Source organism: Vipera berus, assembly GCF_964194415.1.
Source record: "Vipera berus genome assembly, chromosome: 9".
Lineage (NCBI taxonomy): Eukaryota > Metazoa > Chordata > Lepidosauria > Squamata > Viperidae > Vipera > Vipera berus.
The window spans coordinates 20418221-20434789 of NC_138212.1; the positions used below are offsets into that span (position 1 = coordinate 20418221).

Here is a 16569-nt window from a genome sequence, read left to right on the forward strand (position 1 = left end):
GCACGTTCCTTTCATGACGAAATGGAAGTAAACAATGTTCTTAGAAGATGGCCCCGTAATATGGGCTCAAGGCCTGAAGAGGCTGCTGTCTACTAAATGCTTGTTTATGCCTTTGCTCAGGTATTGATTTAAGGCTGCCCAACTCCAGGTATTGATTTAAGGCTGCCCAACTCTACGTAGCTTACATTATAAACAAACAGAAGAAACAATATTAGACAAACAAAAAAAAAACACCAAACCCCAGCCAATTTTATCTAGCGGTGAAGGTGCTGGCTTAGAAACCAGGTGATGATGAGTTCTAGTTCCGCCTTAGGAAGGAAAACCAGCTGGGTGACGTTGAGTCAATCACCAGGAGATGGTGAGTTCTAGATCTGCCTTAGGCATGAAAGTTCACTGAATGACTTGGGGCCAATCACCAGGAGATGGTCCGTATACCCCTGCCTTAGGCATGAGAGCCAGCTAGGTGACTTTGAGCCAACCGCCAGGGGACAGTGAGTTGTAGTCCCACCTTAGGTATGAAAGCTGGCTGAGTGACTTTGGGCCAGTCCCTCTTTCTCAGCCAAACCCACCTCACAGAATTGCTGTGAGTAAAATAGGAGGAGGAGGCAGGAGTATGTTCACTGCCTTGAGTTACCTATAAAGTAAAAAAAGATGGGGTAAAAATCTAACGAATAAAAAAAAAACCCAGAGGCATCTAGACAAACAAACCACAAGGCTGCACAAAATATGTATGACACAGCTCAGCGGTCACCCTGCTTCAGAGTCAGGGATTGGAACCAGGTGTTTAGGGATTTACAGAACCCCAATAAGGTGGGAAGCACATGGATTCTGGGGGTTGAGTGTTACTCCAGAGGGCAGGTGCTGCAACAGAGTGCCTTTCTGTGCCAACTCCATTTTGTGTATCTTTAGTCTCTGGTACTGTATGAATTTGCCTTGTTGTGCAATTTCTAGAGCTTCAGCAAAATCCTTGGTGACCTCTAGATGCGTCAGTCTTAATCTCCCATAACCTCTAGCCAGAAATAGATAATAAGAATTGAAGTCAAAACATATTGAAGGTACATTGGACCAGAAGTCTTGGTTTACAAGCTCTGAACCAGCAACCTTGTCACCTGGCAATGATTAATTTGTGTTTCTGAGGCCCAATCAAAAACATAAAGGCAGCCTAAATGACGGACGCTAGTTTTCTTGCATATATATATAGGAGAAAAACAATGCTATTTTGTTCTCTCTTTGTTTACCTCCTGCAAGCTGGTGGACAATGAATTAAGCTTGCAGGTAAGATGTGCCTGCTAATCGATAGCTATTATTAGCAGTGTGAGGCAGAGAAGTCTTATTAAAGGATCTCTTGCTTCTGAGTCCAGGCAGGAATGCAGCAGAGACACCGCTGGGGTCTTTTTAGCATAGATAATGAAGGTTACAGGCAGTCCTTGACTTACAACCCTTCCTTTAGAGACCATTCAAAGTTCCAATGGCAATGAAAAAAAATGACATATAATTGGTCCTCACGCTTTCCACTGTTACAGAATCCCCATCATCACAGGATCAGAATTTGGGACTTGGGATGATGATTGCAGCATCCTAGGGTCATGTGATCACCATTTACAGTTGGCTTCCCAGTTGGCTTCCACCAAACAAAGTCAATAGGGGAAGCAGGATTCACTTAGCAACCACATGGTTCAACTAACAACTGCAGTGATTCACTTAACAACCACAGCAAAAAAAAGTTTGTAAAATTAGGCATGGCTCACTTTGCTTAACAATAGAAATTCTTGCCCCCAATTGTAGTCATAAGTCAAGGACTACCTGTATTCCTACTCTCTAGATTAGGGACATTTCAGCACTAGAGGAATGGACAGCTCTCCCTCTTCAGATGCACCTGTTCCTGAATGGTTGAGGGCAAGGCAAGATCTCAGTTCCAGAGCTAGACAATGCAAAATGAAGAAATCACATTTTCTCAAAAAAGAACTTTCAGATTCCATTGCTTTGTAGAAAATGCAGTGGGAGAGTTGCACTGTGCACAATTGTCCATACCTAGCATGGGAAGAGGAAATTACTATTCCATGCTATCTTATTGCACAAAAATAGCACAGATTCTTGAGAAATATCTCCATATTGTGAACATACATGTGCTGAGGAAGGAAAGAAGCAAAAAAAACCCTGTCATATAAGATTAGCAGAGGAGATGGCCTTCTGGTCAGCTACTAATTCAGAAGCCTGATTTTATTAATTAGCTGTCAGGGTCAACACGAGCAAGGTCATGAGTAAAGGTCTTGAGAACAAGCCAATCAGCAGGAATAATCATGTGCACTTCTACTGAAAAATAATTGGTTCTCAAGAGTGCTAGAATGCATGGATAAAAAAAGAGCAATTTTTCAGGATTGAACCTTGGGTTTGCTAAATATAAGGCTTGAGTTTGCAGCTGTTGGTTTTCTTCACATTAACAGCTTTTCTAGTTTCTCTGTCAAGAGCTGCATCCTTCAACCTCTGCCTGCAAACCTTTGAGATCAAGTATCAGTCTGGAAGGGAGCTGACATTAGCTAAGATTTGTTGGCTTGGTTTCCTTGTCTTCCCCTGGGCAGGTCCCAGCCTTCAAAGTCACTACTGTCATGTCTTCAGCTATTTCATCATATCTTAGCACCAAGATGTGCTGATATTATACTTATTTCACAGATGGAGAAGTGACTTTGCCATTTGACCAACATCACCCTGGAAAATCTCAGAAAAACAGGATGCTCCGGCTCAACGCAAGCAGGTCAAGGCGAGGAACGCAGACTGAAAGCCTGGAGGGATGATCCCAGAAATTTGCAAAAATAGCTGCCAAACTGTAATGCTTAATTATGATTGAAAGGGAAAATCACTATGTATATGACTAGAGAGTAATCATATCAGCTATGATGAATGTTGATTAAATTTAAATATAAGTGAAAAAAAATTAAAGTTAGCTTCTGCCCTGCACCCACCCACTTCTATTTGAAATGCAGAACCGGGCATACAGCGCAAAGGCCATCTGTAATCTTCAGTCTGAAGGGGGGAAAAATGAGCAACATGCCAGCAGAAATTCTCTGCTTTTCTCCAGAACTAATAACCTGCATTTCATCTTAGGCAGCAGAGCTATCAGATAAATTTTGAAGAACCAGGTTTATTTATTTATGAATCAAATTTATATACCCGTCCGTCTCACCGAAATCGAGTTTGGGTGGTGCACAATCATCAGATAAAAAAAGCAACAAATATAGAAACAACCCAAAAAACATTAAAATCCATAGTAATAAAAATGATAAAAGCAAAAAATACAGGAGGATAAAAATGGCCACCTGAACGACAGAGCCATTTCAGCCCCTGGGCTGATGACACAGCAAGGGTTTTTGGAATATTAAAAGGGACGGAGCTAATGTAATGTTGGGGGGTGAGGGGGGGGACAGAGAATGTTCCCTAAGACCAGCACCACAGAAGAGAAGGCCTTCTGGGACCCATCCAATGAAGATTCTTAACCAAAGGTACCTGCAACATGCTCTCTCTGGCAGATCTAATGGGATGGGCTGGTGTAACCTGGGAAAGGTGGTCTCTCAAATGCTATAAGAGATGATGAGGTTGAGCCCAAGGGTGGAGTCAAACGCATCATCAGTCCTGAGTCTTTTTGCAGCCACAAGGGATGTTTATTGGACCCGTGCCCTTCCTGGCTGGTTTATGCAGCTAGGGACAGGACACGAGGCTGGCTCCAGGCGGTTATATCTGCTTCTTTGAGTGAGGGTTATTTCCCCACCGTCTTGAAGGAGGCGGTGGTGAGACCTCTCCTCAAGAAGCCTGCCTTGGACCCAGCTGTATTGAACAACTTTCGTCCAGTCTCCAACCTTCGCTTTCTTGCGAAGGTTGTTGAGAGTGTGGTGGCGCATCAGCTCCCTCTGGTCCTGGATGAAGCGGATTATTTGGACCCCTACCAATCGGGTTTCAGGCCCGGGTACAGCACGGAGACGGCATTGGTCGCTCTGGTGAATGATCTCTGGAGGGCTCGGGATAGGGGATATTCCTCTGTCCTAGTCCTATTAGACCTCTCGGCGGCTTTCGATACCATCGACCATGGTATCTTGCTGCGGCGCCTCAGGGGATTGGGAGTGGGAGGCACAGTTCTTCAGTGGTTCTCCTCCTATCTCCTGGGACGCTCGCAGTCGGTGTTGGCAGGGGGGCAGAGATCGGCCCCTAGGTCTCTCGTTTGTGGAGTTCCTCAGGGGTCGGTTCTCTCGCCTCTCCTGTTCAACATCTATATGAAACCGCTGGGTGAGATCATTCGTGGTTTTGGAGTTGGGTATCATCAATATGCCGATGATACCCAACTTTTCTTTTCGACCCCAAACCACCCCAGTGATGCCCTCGCTGTGATGTCCCGCTGCCTGGAGGCGGTTCGGGTCTGGATGGGGAGGAACAGACTTCAACTCAACCCTGACAAGACTGAGTGGCTGTACATTCCGGCATCCCGGGACATTCAAAATGTTCCATCTCTTTCTATGGGGGGTGAGCTCTTACCCCCCGTGGATAGGGCTCGCAACTTGGGAGTCCTCCTAGATTCACGGCTTACTCTGGAAGATCATATAGTGGCCGTGACTAGGGGGGCTTTCGCCCAGGTTCGCCTGGTGCGCCAGTTGCGGCCCTATCTGGACCGGGATGCCCTGTGTACGGTCACTCATGCGCTCGTGACCTCTCGCCTTGACTACTGTAATGCTCTCTACATGGGGCTTCCCTTGAAGACCACTCGGAGGCTCCAACTGGTACAGAATGCGGCCGCGAGAGTTGTCTTGGGAGTTTCCCGGTACTCCCATGTTACACCTTTGCTCCGCGAGCTGCATTGGTTACCAGTTGTCTTCCGGGTGAGGTTCAAGGTTTTGGTCATGATCTTTAAGTCCTTACATGGCATGGGTCCGGGTTACCTCGGGGACCACCTGCTGCCGGCGTCAACTTCCCTCCGCCCAGTACGTGCCCACAGGGAGGGCCTCCTCAGGGTGCCTCCGGTCAGGGAATGTCGACTGGTGACCCCCAGGGGGAGGGCCTTCTCTGTGGGCGCTCCGGCATTATGGAACCAACTGCCGGTTGAGCTCCGGATGGCATCAGACCTCCGAACCTTCCGCCGCGGGCTGAAGACCCACTTGTTTGAATTAGCTGGTCTGGCCTGATGGGGAATATGGGTTTTTAAATTGGCGTTTTTTAGTACTTTATTATTGTTTTTTACTGGGCACTGGTTTAATTTCTTTTTAACTTTTGTATCGTTATTTATATATGCCCTGTGAACCGCCCTGAGTCCCTAGGGAGAAGGGCGGTATAGAAATCAAATAAAACTAAACTAAACTAAACTAAACTAAGTCCAGCCCACCTTGAGTTCCACTGACTCTTATCTATCACCAATTTACTTTGACTGTTAGTAGTTCTGATCCTTATAGAAAGTTTAAACTTGCAATAAACCTCTATATTCACTCGAACTGCCTGGATTTCCTGATTTCCCGTGGTTGAAAGATGCCATGAAGCCCCTTAAAGGAGAAAACCAGCAGCTTGTCTTGGATCTTTAAATTGGCAACCAAAGCACCTCATGGAGAAGAGGGGTAACATATGACTGTTGACATTCCAGGCCAACAACATTTATAATGTTGACAGTTCTTCATTCTAGGATGGTGTTATCACAACCCCATAGAAGATTCTGCTGAGCAAGCACACAACTAGATACCCAGGCCCAGACCTTGGTACTTCATACCATCTCAAGGACTCCTTGACTGGGTACATTGGCAAAGAATCTTTTCCCAGGTGATAGTTGCAGTCTCTCTTAAAAATTGGGAGGAGTCTGGTAACATCTTTTCTGACTAGCTTTTAGAGAACGCCTGACACCTTTTGATGTACATGTACATTCATAGCATAGCATAGCACATTGTATTGTATCATGTCAATACTTCATCAATAGTTATGTTTAGTCTGAATATATCAGAAGGTGTCAAGGAATCTCAGACATTCTCAACAAATACAATGGGGTTCTAACACAATACAATTGTTCATTGATAAGATACTTAAATTCTGTTTCACAGGTAAGCAACCTGTATTCTCCTCTTCTCCTCTCTCCCTCCCCCTCCCCCCAAGTTTAAATCCTACATCGGTCTACTCACTCTATGGATATGATGAAGTGAGGTGCAGCTGAAGAAAGCTGAATGATTTTTAATAAAGTTGTTAATCAGAAAGGACGCTACCAAATTTTTGATATTTTCCCCATTGTAGATCAAAAGCTGTCCTCCTACACTCATATTGGGAGTAAATCAAGAGTATAAACAGCCACCTTCAAGTTATCTACAGGATTACAGAGCAAAAGATGAATGACAAACTTCCTTTTTCAAGTGGAGAACCCCTTCCAGCATTAGGAGGATATCCAATTCTTGGGCAGATGGAAATGAAGAACAAAAAAGATGGATGAAGGAGTGGGATAATCTTGCAAGCTTGGGATACAACATGTGAAGGCATCCAGGAGCTCCACCACCATCATCACTCACACTATCTCTTGACTAGCCAAGCAGCTAACTTTAGAATTGGTTTAGTTTATGTTTTGAAACTTTTGATTCTCGGTTTTGTACTTTCATTTTTGTTAAGGGCCTTGAGTGAGAAAGTAAGGTATTGGTTGAATAACTTGCAGACAGCCATGTACGTCAATCATTGGCACAGTGGCCTCCTTACACAATCCACTTAATGCAGCAAGATCAAATATACTCACACTTTAGTATATTCCCAGGTCACACATTGTTGATGTGAAGTGCCCTGGAGGACAAATAGAAAGAGGGTGATGTGAATGGGGAACAAGGCATAGTAGACTTAGCCCTCTCTCCCTCCCTCCCTCTCTCCCTCCCTCCCTCCCTCCCTCCCTCCCTTCCTTCCTTCCTTCCTTCCATCCATCCTTTCAGATATTAATTTCTAATTATGATAAGTGGGTTTTCCTCCCTCAAAGGGAATATTAGTAAAGATTTCAGAGGCTGCCTAAATATTCAATGCATGTCAAACTATGTTGCTGTTTCCTATATTCCCTGTTAGACAGTAAAGTATCGCAAAAAAGCAGGGCAGAAATGAAGTATAAATTGCAAGAATAATTACACCAAGGGAGATTTTTTTCCCCTTTCTCTCTTAATTACAACAGATGGGTTAAAATTCTTTATACTGATCTAATTAAAGCAAATAAATAAATAAATAAATAAATAAATAAATAAATAACAATCCTGATTTTTTTTTCTCCAGCAGTTTTTCAAGAGTAAAACTAATAGTGGATATGTAAGATTACAAGTAGTACTTGAGTTACGACCAATCTGAAAACGGGGACTTACAACCAGGATTCAATGTTCCGATGGTTGGGCCCCCTCCACAGTCAGGTGACCCAACTTTGCTCGGCAACATGGCCACATTTATGGCTGTTGACAGCACCCCATTGTCACATGACATTGTATGTTTTATAATAGTTTTGCCAAACTGGTGTTTACTTCTGGTTTTTAGCAAAATCATGCCTGTGACAAACCATTGGTTTGGTTAATGACTGTGGCATTTGGCTAATGACCATGACATTTGCTTAATTAACACCACAAACAAAAGTCGTAAAATCAGGTGACCTTCTTTATGACTATCACAACTTATGACCCTAATGTTCTGGCTTCATTTCGGTCATATGTCCAGGACTACCTGTTATAGACACTTGTCCTGACTATGTTCCCAGAAAGCAAAAAGCAAAAGATCTGTTCTTCTGTATCCAGGGTTCGCTCTGAACAAATACCAGGTTTGGCCCGGGCTTGGCCACAGAGCGTTATTTTGTAGCATAAAGTGATAAGTGAAGGAATGGGATGTTTAAGTCAAGAGCTTGTCTTTTAATTATACTGGGCTGGACTACTCTACCCACCTCAAAGGCTAAGGTGCCACGGGACCCCCACAGACACACACACACACTTACATTGATAATATGGGACAACTCCACTGTAATCAAAGGTTCCACGGCCTTCGTCGGTGGCTTCACCGTCACCGTGAGAACTTTGGACATGACTGCCAGAGGACTTCTGTTGGTGTAATTTGCAATGTCACTGGAATGAGAATGCATTCAGAATACAAATACACCACCAAGGTATGGCTGCAAGCACATTGCCAGATGGACTTGTTAATTTGGTAGATCCACTCACCTAGGAGGGGGCAGAATTAATCCCAAGGTGCGATACAGGATGGCGCCAATGACAAAATAAGCTGAGTCATCTGTTTCTTCAGAGGGAGAAAGAAGGACAAGAGCCACAGGGATTAAAGCAGCAGCTAAAGGGCTGTTTGTGGGACATGAAATCGGGACTTTGTTGTCTTAAACAAGACAGAGCAATGAGAAGATCCCAAAACTACAACTGCCAGAATGAACACATGTATAAGATTTCATGAATATGTTAAGTGATTTATATACTGGGGGGGGGGGGGAGAGAAGAAAGTGGTGACAAAATTGTGCAGCTGTAGGATTGCCTCTAACATGTTCCTAGGGAAACTGCATCAGTTGAATATCTGTCTGGAGAATCCTTTCTGGGGCTAATGTTTGTGTGAAGCAAACTGCATCTGCATGAACCAAACCAATGTAGAATACAAGAGAGAATCCAATCCTTACAACCCAATCAATAAGGATTTTAAAATATATTTTTTTTTATGCTGCGGTGTAATTTTTCTGGTTGCTGAGTGGAAATTCAAGCGTAAGGCAGGCTGAACATATGCATTCATTTCAGCTTGATAACATATGCACGCACAACATATAAATGGGGCTATAAATATCTAAGCCTCACGTTCCCACTTCTGATTTGAAATCTGGAGAAAGAGGTTGGACTTTCACAAGAGCAGAGACAGAATCCGTAACTGGAATGCCAAATCAAAATTAGAAAAATCACATCCAACTCTGTGAGTCAGTTATAATAATAACAACACTTCTGCCCAGCCTATATAATAATGTCTGTAAGCAGAGATTAGCAATAATGTCAAAGACAAAAGAATCTGGCTTTAAAAACTGGTGTTTTGGCAGTCATGTCTAAGCAAATAAATCTAAAATGTTCTGCACTCTTTCCAATTTATCTATAAAGATTGGATTATTTTTTAAAAAAAAAAAACACCTGAACAGAACACTTCACAATTCCTCCTTCTCTTTCTTGAGAATAGCATTATTCCTCTATGATTATTCTACTTTGATGATCTTAAACACATCACTTCTATGAGTCTTTATCAGGTCAAAGCTATTTTCAAAGGGTGAACTGTCCTTTTTTCCTATTCTTAAGTGAAATATACAGGGCTCAAATCTAAGAAAGGCTTCCTTTTTATGACGCAGCAATAAAGAAATGATGCAGCAATAAAGTAATCCTTTATTCCTTTGATGGATCTATTAGGGACTACCCTCAAAATGTCAGCAGGGCCTAAGCAATGCCAATGGCCAGTGTTTCTCAGCTTTTGCCATCTTTCAGATGGGTGGACTTCAACTCCCAGAATTCCTGAGTTGGAGAATTCTGGGAGTTGAAGTCCACCCATCTGAAATTTGCCAAGGGAGAGAAACACTGGCATAGGCAGTTTGGTGAGAACCTCTTCTAAAGCCTAGCATACTTCAGAATCACCCATTGCCTCTTAACTCAATGGCAGAAGAGCATCTCGGAGCACATGTCTTCTTCAAGCTGCCCATCCCTCCTCTAACCATTACTCCTTTTCCTCCCACCTTCATCCACCATCACTGAGTCGGTCCCTTGTGGAGGCTACGTACCAGATGAGGAGAGATTGAGCACTTCTTTGGGAATGAAGATCTTGTCTTCGGAGTGGCGGGCCCAATCCTTCATGCCCCGACGCCCCTTCATGGGGAAATTGATATCACTGGACACTGCAGAAACCGGCTCTCTCTGGATGCTAATCACTGCCAAGGGAGGGAAGGGGACAGAGAGGAGAGCAGGAAAAAAGGGGTGGGTGTCACTCTGGGATAGATATTTCAGGAAAAAAAGCACACTTGATCCTCACCCTTAACTTCATGGCCTACTAGAGCAGGGACAGAAAATGGGTGGAACACTTGCCTTGTTGGCCATCAAACCCCCGGTTCACTACAAGGTTATAAAACGCAGAGGACATGCTGCAAAGCTGACTAAACACCATCTGCTAACCTCTACAGGTAGTCCTCAACTTGTATCCGTTCATTTAGGGACTGTTTGAAGTTACCAGGGCATTGAAAAAAGGGACTCACAACCAATCCTCATGCTTATGACCATTGCAGCATCCTCACGGTCACATCATCAAAACTAGGGTGTGTCAACGCTGCTGACATCAAATGTTATTGCTTGACATGAGATGAAGAAGTAACTATTTCGTATGTTAAACTTGTGTATTGCTTTAAGACTTGTGTATTGTTTTAGTTTAAAATTGGTGGGAGGGAAGAGTAGGAATGCACTTTCAAGGCCATTTGTCTCTCTAAAGAAGATAAGACTTTGGCGGTTCTTCTAAGGAAGGGAAGCTGATTCTTTAAATTAATTGGAGAATATGATTAATGACAAAATTAGAAAGGTGGAGAATTGTGTTTAATTATATTGTGCAAGGGGCGGAGATTTCAGATTCCATTAGGCTAATAAAGGACTTTTAAGGTAAACAATGCCTCAGAGTCACTTGAAAAGCCCATACATCGGAAACTTGACATCAAGCTGGAATGCACACTACTTTTTAAACTAATTAGGGAGTCCTGACCTCCCGTCCGCTGTCTCCAAGCTTCCGAGGCAGTCTGGCAAAGAGTTGGGGAAGATCCCATAATGGAAGGAGTAAAATTGCCTGAAGCCAGCTCCCCGACACCAGCAGCCACCCCAGTGGGGGAAGGCCCAGCTAAGAAGCCGGCAAGGAAAGAGTTTCAACAATCCTCCCAGCCGGGAGCTGGACCCAAACAACCAGGAGAGTGGATTAAGCCCAGCAGAGACTCTAGGAGCCTCGGAGCAGCCAGGCCAGCTGAGATTGAATACTCGGGTGAGTGGAAAATCCTGTCTGCAGATCAGACTGCTTGCCAGATCCAGGAGTCTCCTACCAAGCCCTCCAGATCCATAGTGACAGAGGACCCCAGCCTGGGACCTCTGCAGTAATGGGAGTTTGGGGAGCCCCCACAAGTGGAAGGCCAACAACCTCTGAGCTTGCCCCAGCTAATAGAAGCCTTGCAACAGCTGGGGGTGATGCAGAAGCCTGGAGATCAGGAGCTGGTGGGAGGACAACAGCAAGGGTGGCAGCAGCAGGACCCAAATGTGCAACCCCTGAACATACAGCAGAACCAGTGGGGCCAGCAGTGGGGGGGGGCTGGCAGCCATTAAATCAGCAACCAGAGTGGGGCCAGCAGCCACTGGAGACACAACAACAGCAGTGGGGGCCCTGGCAGCAGGTGAATCAACAACCAGGAGGGGTTGGGAAGAAGTTTGGAAAAATACAAAGGTGGCCTTAAAAAAGACTTTTGAGACCTACAAAAAGCAAGCTGACAAAAAGAGAGCTCCCCAAAGAACATTCCAAGTTGGGGAAAAGGTCTATTTGTCGACCAAATACCTACGCCTCAAACTACCCAATAAGAAATTGGGACCGAAATTCTTGGGGCCTTTCCCCATTGTGAAAATCATCAACCCGGTCACAGTGAACTTGAAACTACCCAGACTTTTGGGGAAAATTCACCCGGTGTTCCACTGTAGCTTGCTGAAACCTTTTCGAACCTCCACTTTAAGTCCTCCCCCTAAGAAAGCAGCTGGACCCCTCGTGGTAGCAGGTCAAACCCATTACGAATTGAAACGTATTCTAGACTCTAGAATCTTTAAGGGAAAATTGCAATACCTAGTACAGTGGAAGGAATACCCATTGTCTGAAGCCAGTTGGGTGAAATCTACTGATGTGAAAGCTGACAGACTTATCAAAAGGTTTTATGAGAAACACCCCAACAAACCAAGAGCCAATTCCTAACTTGTGTTTTGTTTACATTACGGGATCTGTCCTTTTTCTAAGGGGGGGCCGGATGTCAACGCTGCTAACATCAAATGTTATTGCTTGACATGAGATGAAGAAGTAGCTATTTCATATGTTAAACTTGTGTATTGCTTTAAGACTTGTGTATTGTTTTAGTTTAAAATTGGTGGGAGGGAAGAGTAGGAATGCACTATGAAGGCCATTTGTCTCTCTAAAGAAGATAAGACTTTGGCGGTTCTTCTAATGGAAGGGAAGCTGATTCTTTAAATTAATTGGAGAATATGATTAATGACAAAATTAGAAAGGTGGAGAATTGTGTTTAATTATATTGTGCAAGGGGCAGAGATTTCAGATTCCATTAGGCTAATAAAGGACTTTTAAGGTAAACAATGCCTCAGAGTCACTTGAAAAGCCCATACATTGGAAACCTGACAGGGTGCTTGGCAACTGGCATGTTTACCACTGGTGACCTTTCCACTCAGCGTATGGTAAGTCAAGACAATGGGGGTCCCTTGATTCACATAACAACCATATGATGCACTTGGCCACAGTGATTCTCTTAACAACTTGTGGCAAAAATGGCCATATAATCAGATGTGACTCATTTAACTGACTTAGCAACAGAAGTTCTGGTCCTCAAAGTTGAAGACTACCTGTATCTTTTATTTATTTATTTATTAAATTTTTATACCGCCCTTCTCCCGAAGGACTCAGGGCGGTGTACAGGGCAATAAATATCAAAATGTAAATACAAAAGTTAAAAAAGAGTTAAAAAGAATTAAATATTATGCCCAATATAATACAATAATAAAACTGTGTTAAAACTAAATCCAACCCCAAACCCATCAGACCAGGCCAGATTGTTCAAATAAATAAGTTTTTAAATCGCGCCGGAAGAAGCGAAGGTCGGGAGCCATCCGGAGCTCAATCTTGTTTTGGAGATACACCTTTGGGTCACACAAAGTCTTACTGGAACCCCAGGCAGTATCTCCAGATGGGAATGAGTTTCTTCACTATCTGATGAATGGGTGTTTTGTGATTTGCCCTGCCCGGTTCGGAACAGGCATGTTTCCTTGGTAACCATTTTGTAAGCATGCCAACCCTAGGCTCTCAGAAGTCCTAAGTGGCTCTTGGCCTAGAAGAATTACCTGGGCCTGTTCTAGAGTAACAGCAAGGAATCTCACCATCAGAGGCTATGAATGCAAACTAGTCTACAGTCAGTGATGGTAGGACACAGACAAATGTAGCACCGATGAGTGAGACAATACAGAACTTCCAGAACAGAAAAAAAAAGAAGACAGACTTTGGAAGAAATTTGGCCTTTTGCTTTTGTCCAGCTTGGAGATCCATATCCTGCCTGCCTCATCTTTCGCTCCCCACCCTCCCTTGCTTACGATCTATTAAAAAAAAAGGTTTTCTGTCTCTTGCAAATACAAGGACACATCTTAAGATATGGTGGCCAAGAGTGAAGTCTGAAACACTTTCTCTAGGGAGAGGCTTAAGTGAAAAAATAGAGGTGGAAAAAACAAGGCAGAATATTCCACTATCCAATATTTGTAAAAAAAATAACTAGATGTATCCCCAGAAGCCACTACCATGAAGTTCACGATGCAAGAGCCTGGGCCTGAAGAAGACTCTGTCATTGCTCAGAGTCCATTCCCAGGCCTCCAAAAAACTATTCCTTTGTCCAGTCCTTTCCAGTTGCTTACCCAAGTTGTCCGTAACAATAAGGGAACTCTGGAAAGCCTTGAGGGCACCTCCCACCAGATGAATGAAATCTTCAACCACTTTCATGAGGAGAACGGAGCCAGGCAACACCTGTGCAGGGGTTGGAGGAATGAGAAGTAATGGAGACCCCCATTAATTAATTCCCACTCCTGTGGGAATGAGAGACTTCCAATTCCCACCATAGGCACAGGTCCATGCCCAGCAACTCACCTGTTGTGCATCTTCCCATTTCTCCCTGTTTTCTGCATCTATCATGTAGCTCACAACCTGGAAGAAACGCTGGAGGGAGAGAAGAGAAAGGGAAGGGAAGAGACCAGACCGTGTCAAGCAGTTGTTAATATTTATGGCAATTTTGCCTTAGGCAGTTTTCTCAATTTCCCAGCAGCAAATTCCATTCCACCCCATTTTTATATCTCTTTATATATTTGGCTGAAAATCATTTGCTTGAATATTCATGCTCATGTTTTTTTTGTATCATTCACAGGCATTTTCTAGGACCCCCTCTGTTTGCAAGTCATTTCTGCCATGATTAAACGTAGAAATTTGTACATATCTGCCTTTCCACGATTGTGTGTGCATATTCAGAGTGATGCCCATATTGCAAGCTTTCTAAAAAAAAGAGTTCTATTTATTTTGAAGGCTGAAATGAGTCTGTTTGTATATAAGTTAACATTAAGCATTTTTTAAAATCCTTTCCTGTCTTTGTGTAAAGCTGCATTCTGAACAAGCTCAAAAATTAAGAGGCAGAATCCACCTGAGATACTCCACTAGACATCATAACGTGTTTCTTTTGCATTTCTCTAAAAATGCCTCCTGGTGAGGCATAGATCAAAAGTAGAAAAACTGCTTTGCATACAAGTTCAGCCCTAACATGTCCAGATTTAGCTGAAGAAACTCTTGCAAACCAACTGCTGATTAGCCATGGTAAGCCACATGGGAACTGGGTGGTTGGGCTTAAAAAGCCCATTTGATGTTTATCTGGTTATCACATGGTGCCTAAACAAATAAATATATAATGTCTGCCTATGATGGCCTAGTTCATTCAACTCATATAGAAAGGGGTTGGGCTCCACAACTCAGCTTCATAACCCGCAATCTTCTCAGTCTCTTTTTAATCTGGTCAAGCATGTTGCATGGCTGAGCAAGAGAATTCAGTGGCATCATCCTAATTATCTCAGTGGACTGGATGACCACATAGGGCTGGGGCTTGGTGGGGAGAACCCTTTGTACAGAAGACATCATATACTTCGCCTTGTTTCAGCCTGCATGGAGTACTGCAGCCATCGTATCTTCCCAATGGAGGAAAGAAGAGATGTGATGTCTCAACCAAGAGAAATGGTCCTGGTTCTTCTCACCTCTGGGAAAGCAATAGGTGATTCTGGAATTGGTAATCTCCCGCTTTCTTCAGTTGGGCCAGTGCTCTGGAACCCAATCAGCAAAGCAGGAGAGAGTCTGTGGAATGGGCTTCATTACAGACTCCACGGAATGGAACTCCCCATACCCAGAACACATAAAGCTGTGCTTGTTGTTGTTGTTGTTAATTGCGAAGTCGTGTCTAACCCATCGCGACCCTATGGACAACATTCCTCCAGGCCTTCCTGTCCTCTACCATCTTCTGGAGTCCATTTAAGCTCACGTCTACTGCTTCAGTGACTCCATCCAGCCACCTCATTCTCTGTAGTCCCCTTCTTCTCTTGCCCTCAACCTTTCCCAGCATTAGGCTCTTCTCCAGTGAGTCCTTCCTTCTCATTAGGTGGCCAAAGTGTTTGAGTTTCAACTGTGCTAGATGGATAAATAATAATAATCTAGCTGTGCTAGATGTATAAATAGTCATAATAATCTCCATCTTAAAAAATGGTGCCGCCAATAGTAGCAAACCCAAATGGTAGTGATCTGCTTTCCCTTTACAGCAGGGCTCTTCAAACTTGGCAACTTTAAGACTCGTGGACTTCAACACCCAGAATTCCTCAGCCAGCCATGGAATTCTGGGCATTAAAATCCACAAATCTTAAAAAGTTGCCAAGTTTGGAGATCCCTGCTTTACGGGGATTATTTCTGTGTCTGTGTGTAAAGGATAGCATGGTTCTTGAAAACCTGACTCAGTAGATGAAGCTATTGGGGTATATTAGGAGGCCCATCCAGCAGCAGTAGCTCTCACATATTCTGATGTCAACATACGGTAACAATATGTGCTTGATGACCTTATCATGCCCATGCTGCAATTACAAGCAAGCATGCGAGTCACAGTTTTGCATGATGAGCTCAGCAAGCATGTGGGTTTTTGGACACCATGCTCCCAGTCTTAGCCTATGCAATGTGACCAGTTTCTTCGGCTTCAATGACCTCATGAACCTAAGAGACAAAGAATGGTTTCTTCTCCTTTGGATGTCAACATCATACCTGCACATCATCCGAGGAAGGAATATAGGTGGCTCTTTTGTAAGTATCCGTGACATTGCGCAGGATCTCCACTGAGAAGAGCAGGTCCCCACTGTAATAGCTGCGGCGGGCAAGAAGCTCCAGCAGGCTACGGACCACTTGAGACATGCCCTCACCTGCCAGCATGCGCTGGCCCTTAGCCAGGTGCTCACGGAGCTTAAGGATGAGATGGAAAGGGAGAGAAAGGGAACAAGGTCAGATCATGGATTACAACCAGATTTTGCTCTTCAGGCCCAACACATGAAAAAAAAAATCATTGCAAGCATCCTGGGACTTCTACTTGTTCCTCAGATATAATGATGAAGATCTGAGTGATTTCTGCTAGGGTAATCAGGACTTTTGCTCCTTGTGTAGCAACTGATTCTGCACCAACTGATTAGCAACAGATGCTCTTTCTCCTCAACTTTGAGAAGAGGCCCTTCCACAGAAGCTCATAAAGAG

At 43.8% G+C, this 16569-nt stretch overlaps 1 protein-coding gene across 1 annotated transcript in view; it reads right to left on the reverse strand.

The window, feature by feature from the left end:
• The window catches only part of ADGRB2 (adhesion G protein-coupled receptor B2), a gene marked incomplete at both ends in the record, with an annotated part of 200334 nt that overhangs the window by 72132 nt on the left and 111633 nt on the right, over positions 1–16569 (reverse strand). The window contains 7 exons of the mRNA XM_081334490.1: positions 6737–6780; positions 7952–8054; positions 8175–8250; positions 9761–9907; positions 13671–13779; positions 13900–13968; positions 16090–16284. Of these exons, the coding sequence (XP_081190616.1) occupies positions 6737–6780; positions 7952–8054; positions 8175–8250; positions 9761–9907; positions 13671–13779; positions 13900–13968; positions 16090–16284 (743 nt within the window). The remainder of the gene's footprint in view (positions 1–6736; positions 6781–7951; positions 8055–8174; positions 8251–9760; positions 9908–13670; positions 13780–13899; positions 13969–16089; positions 16285–16569) is intronic.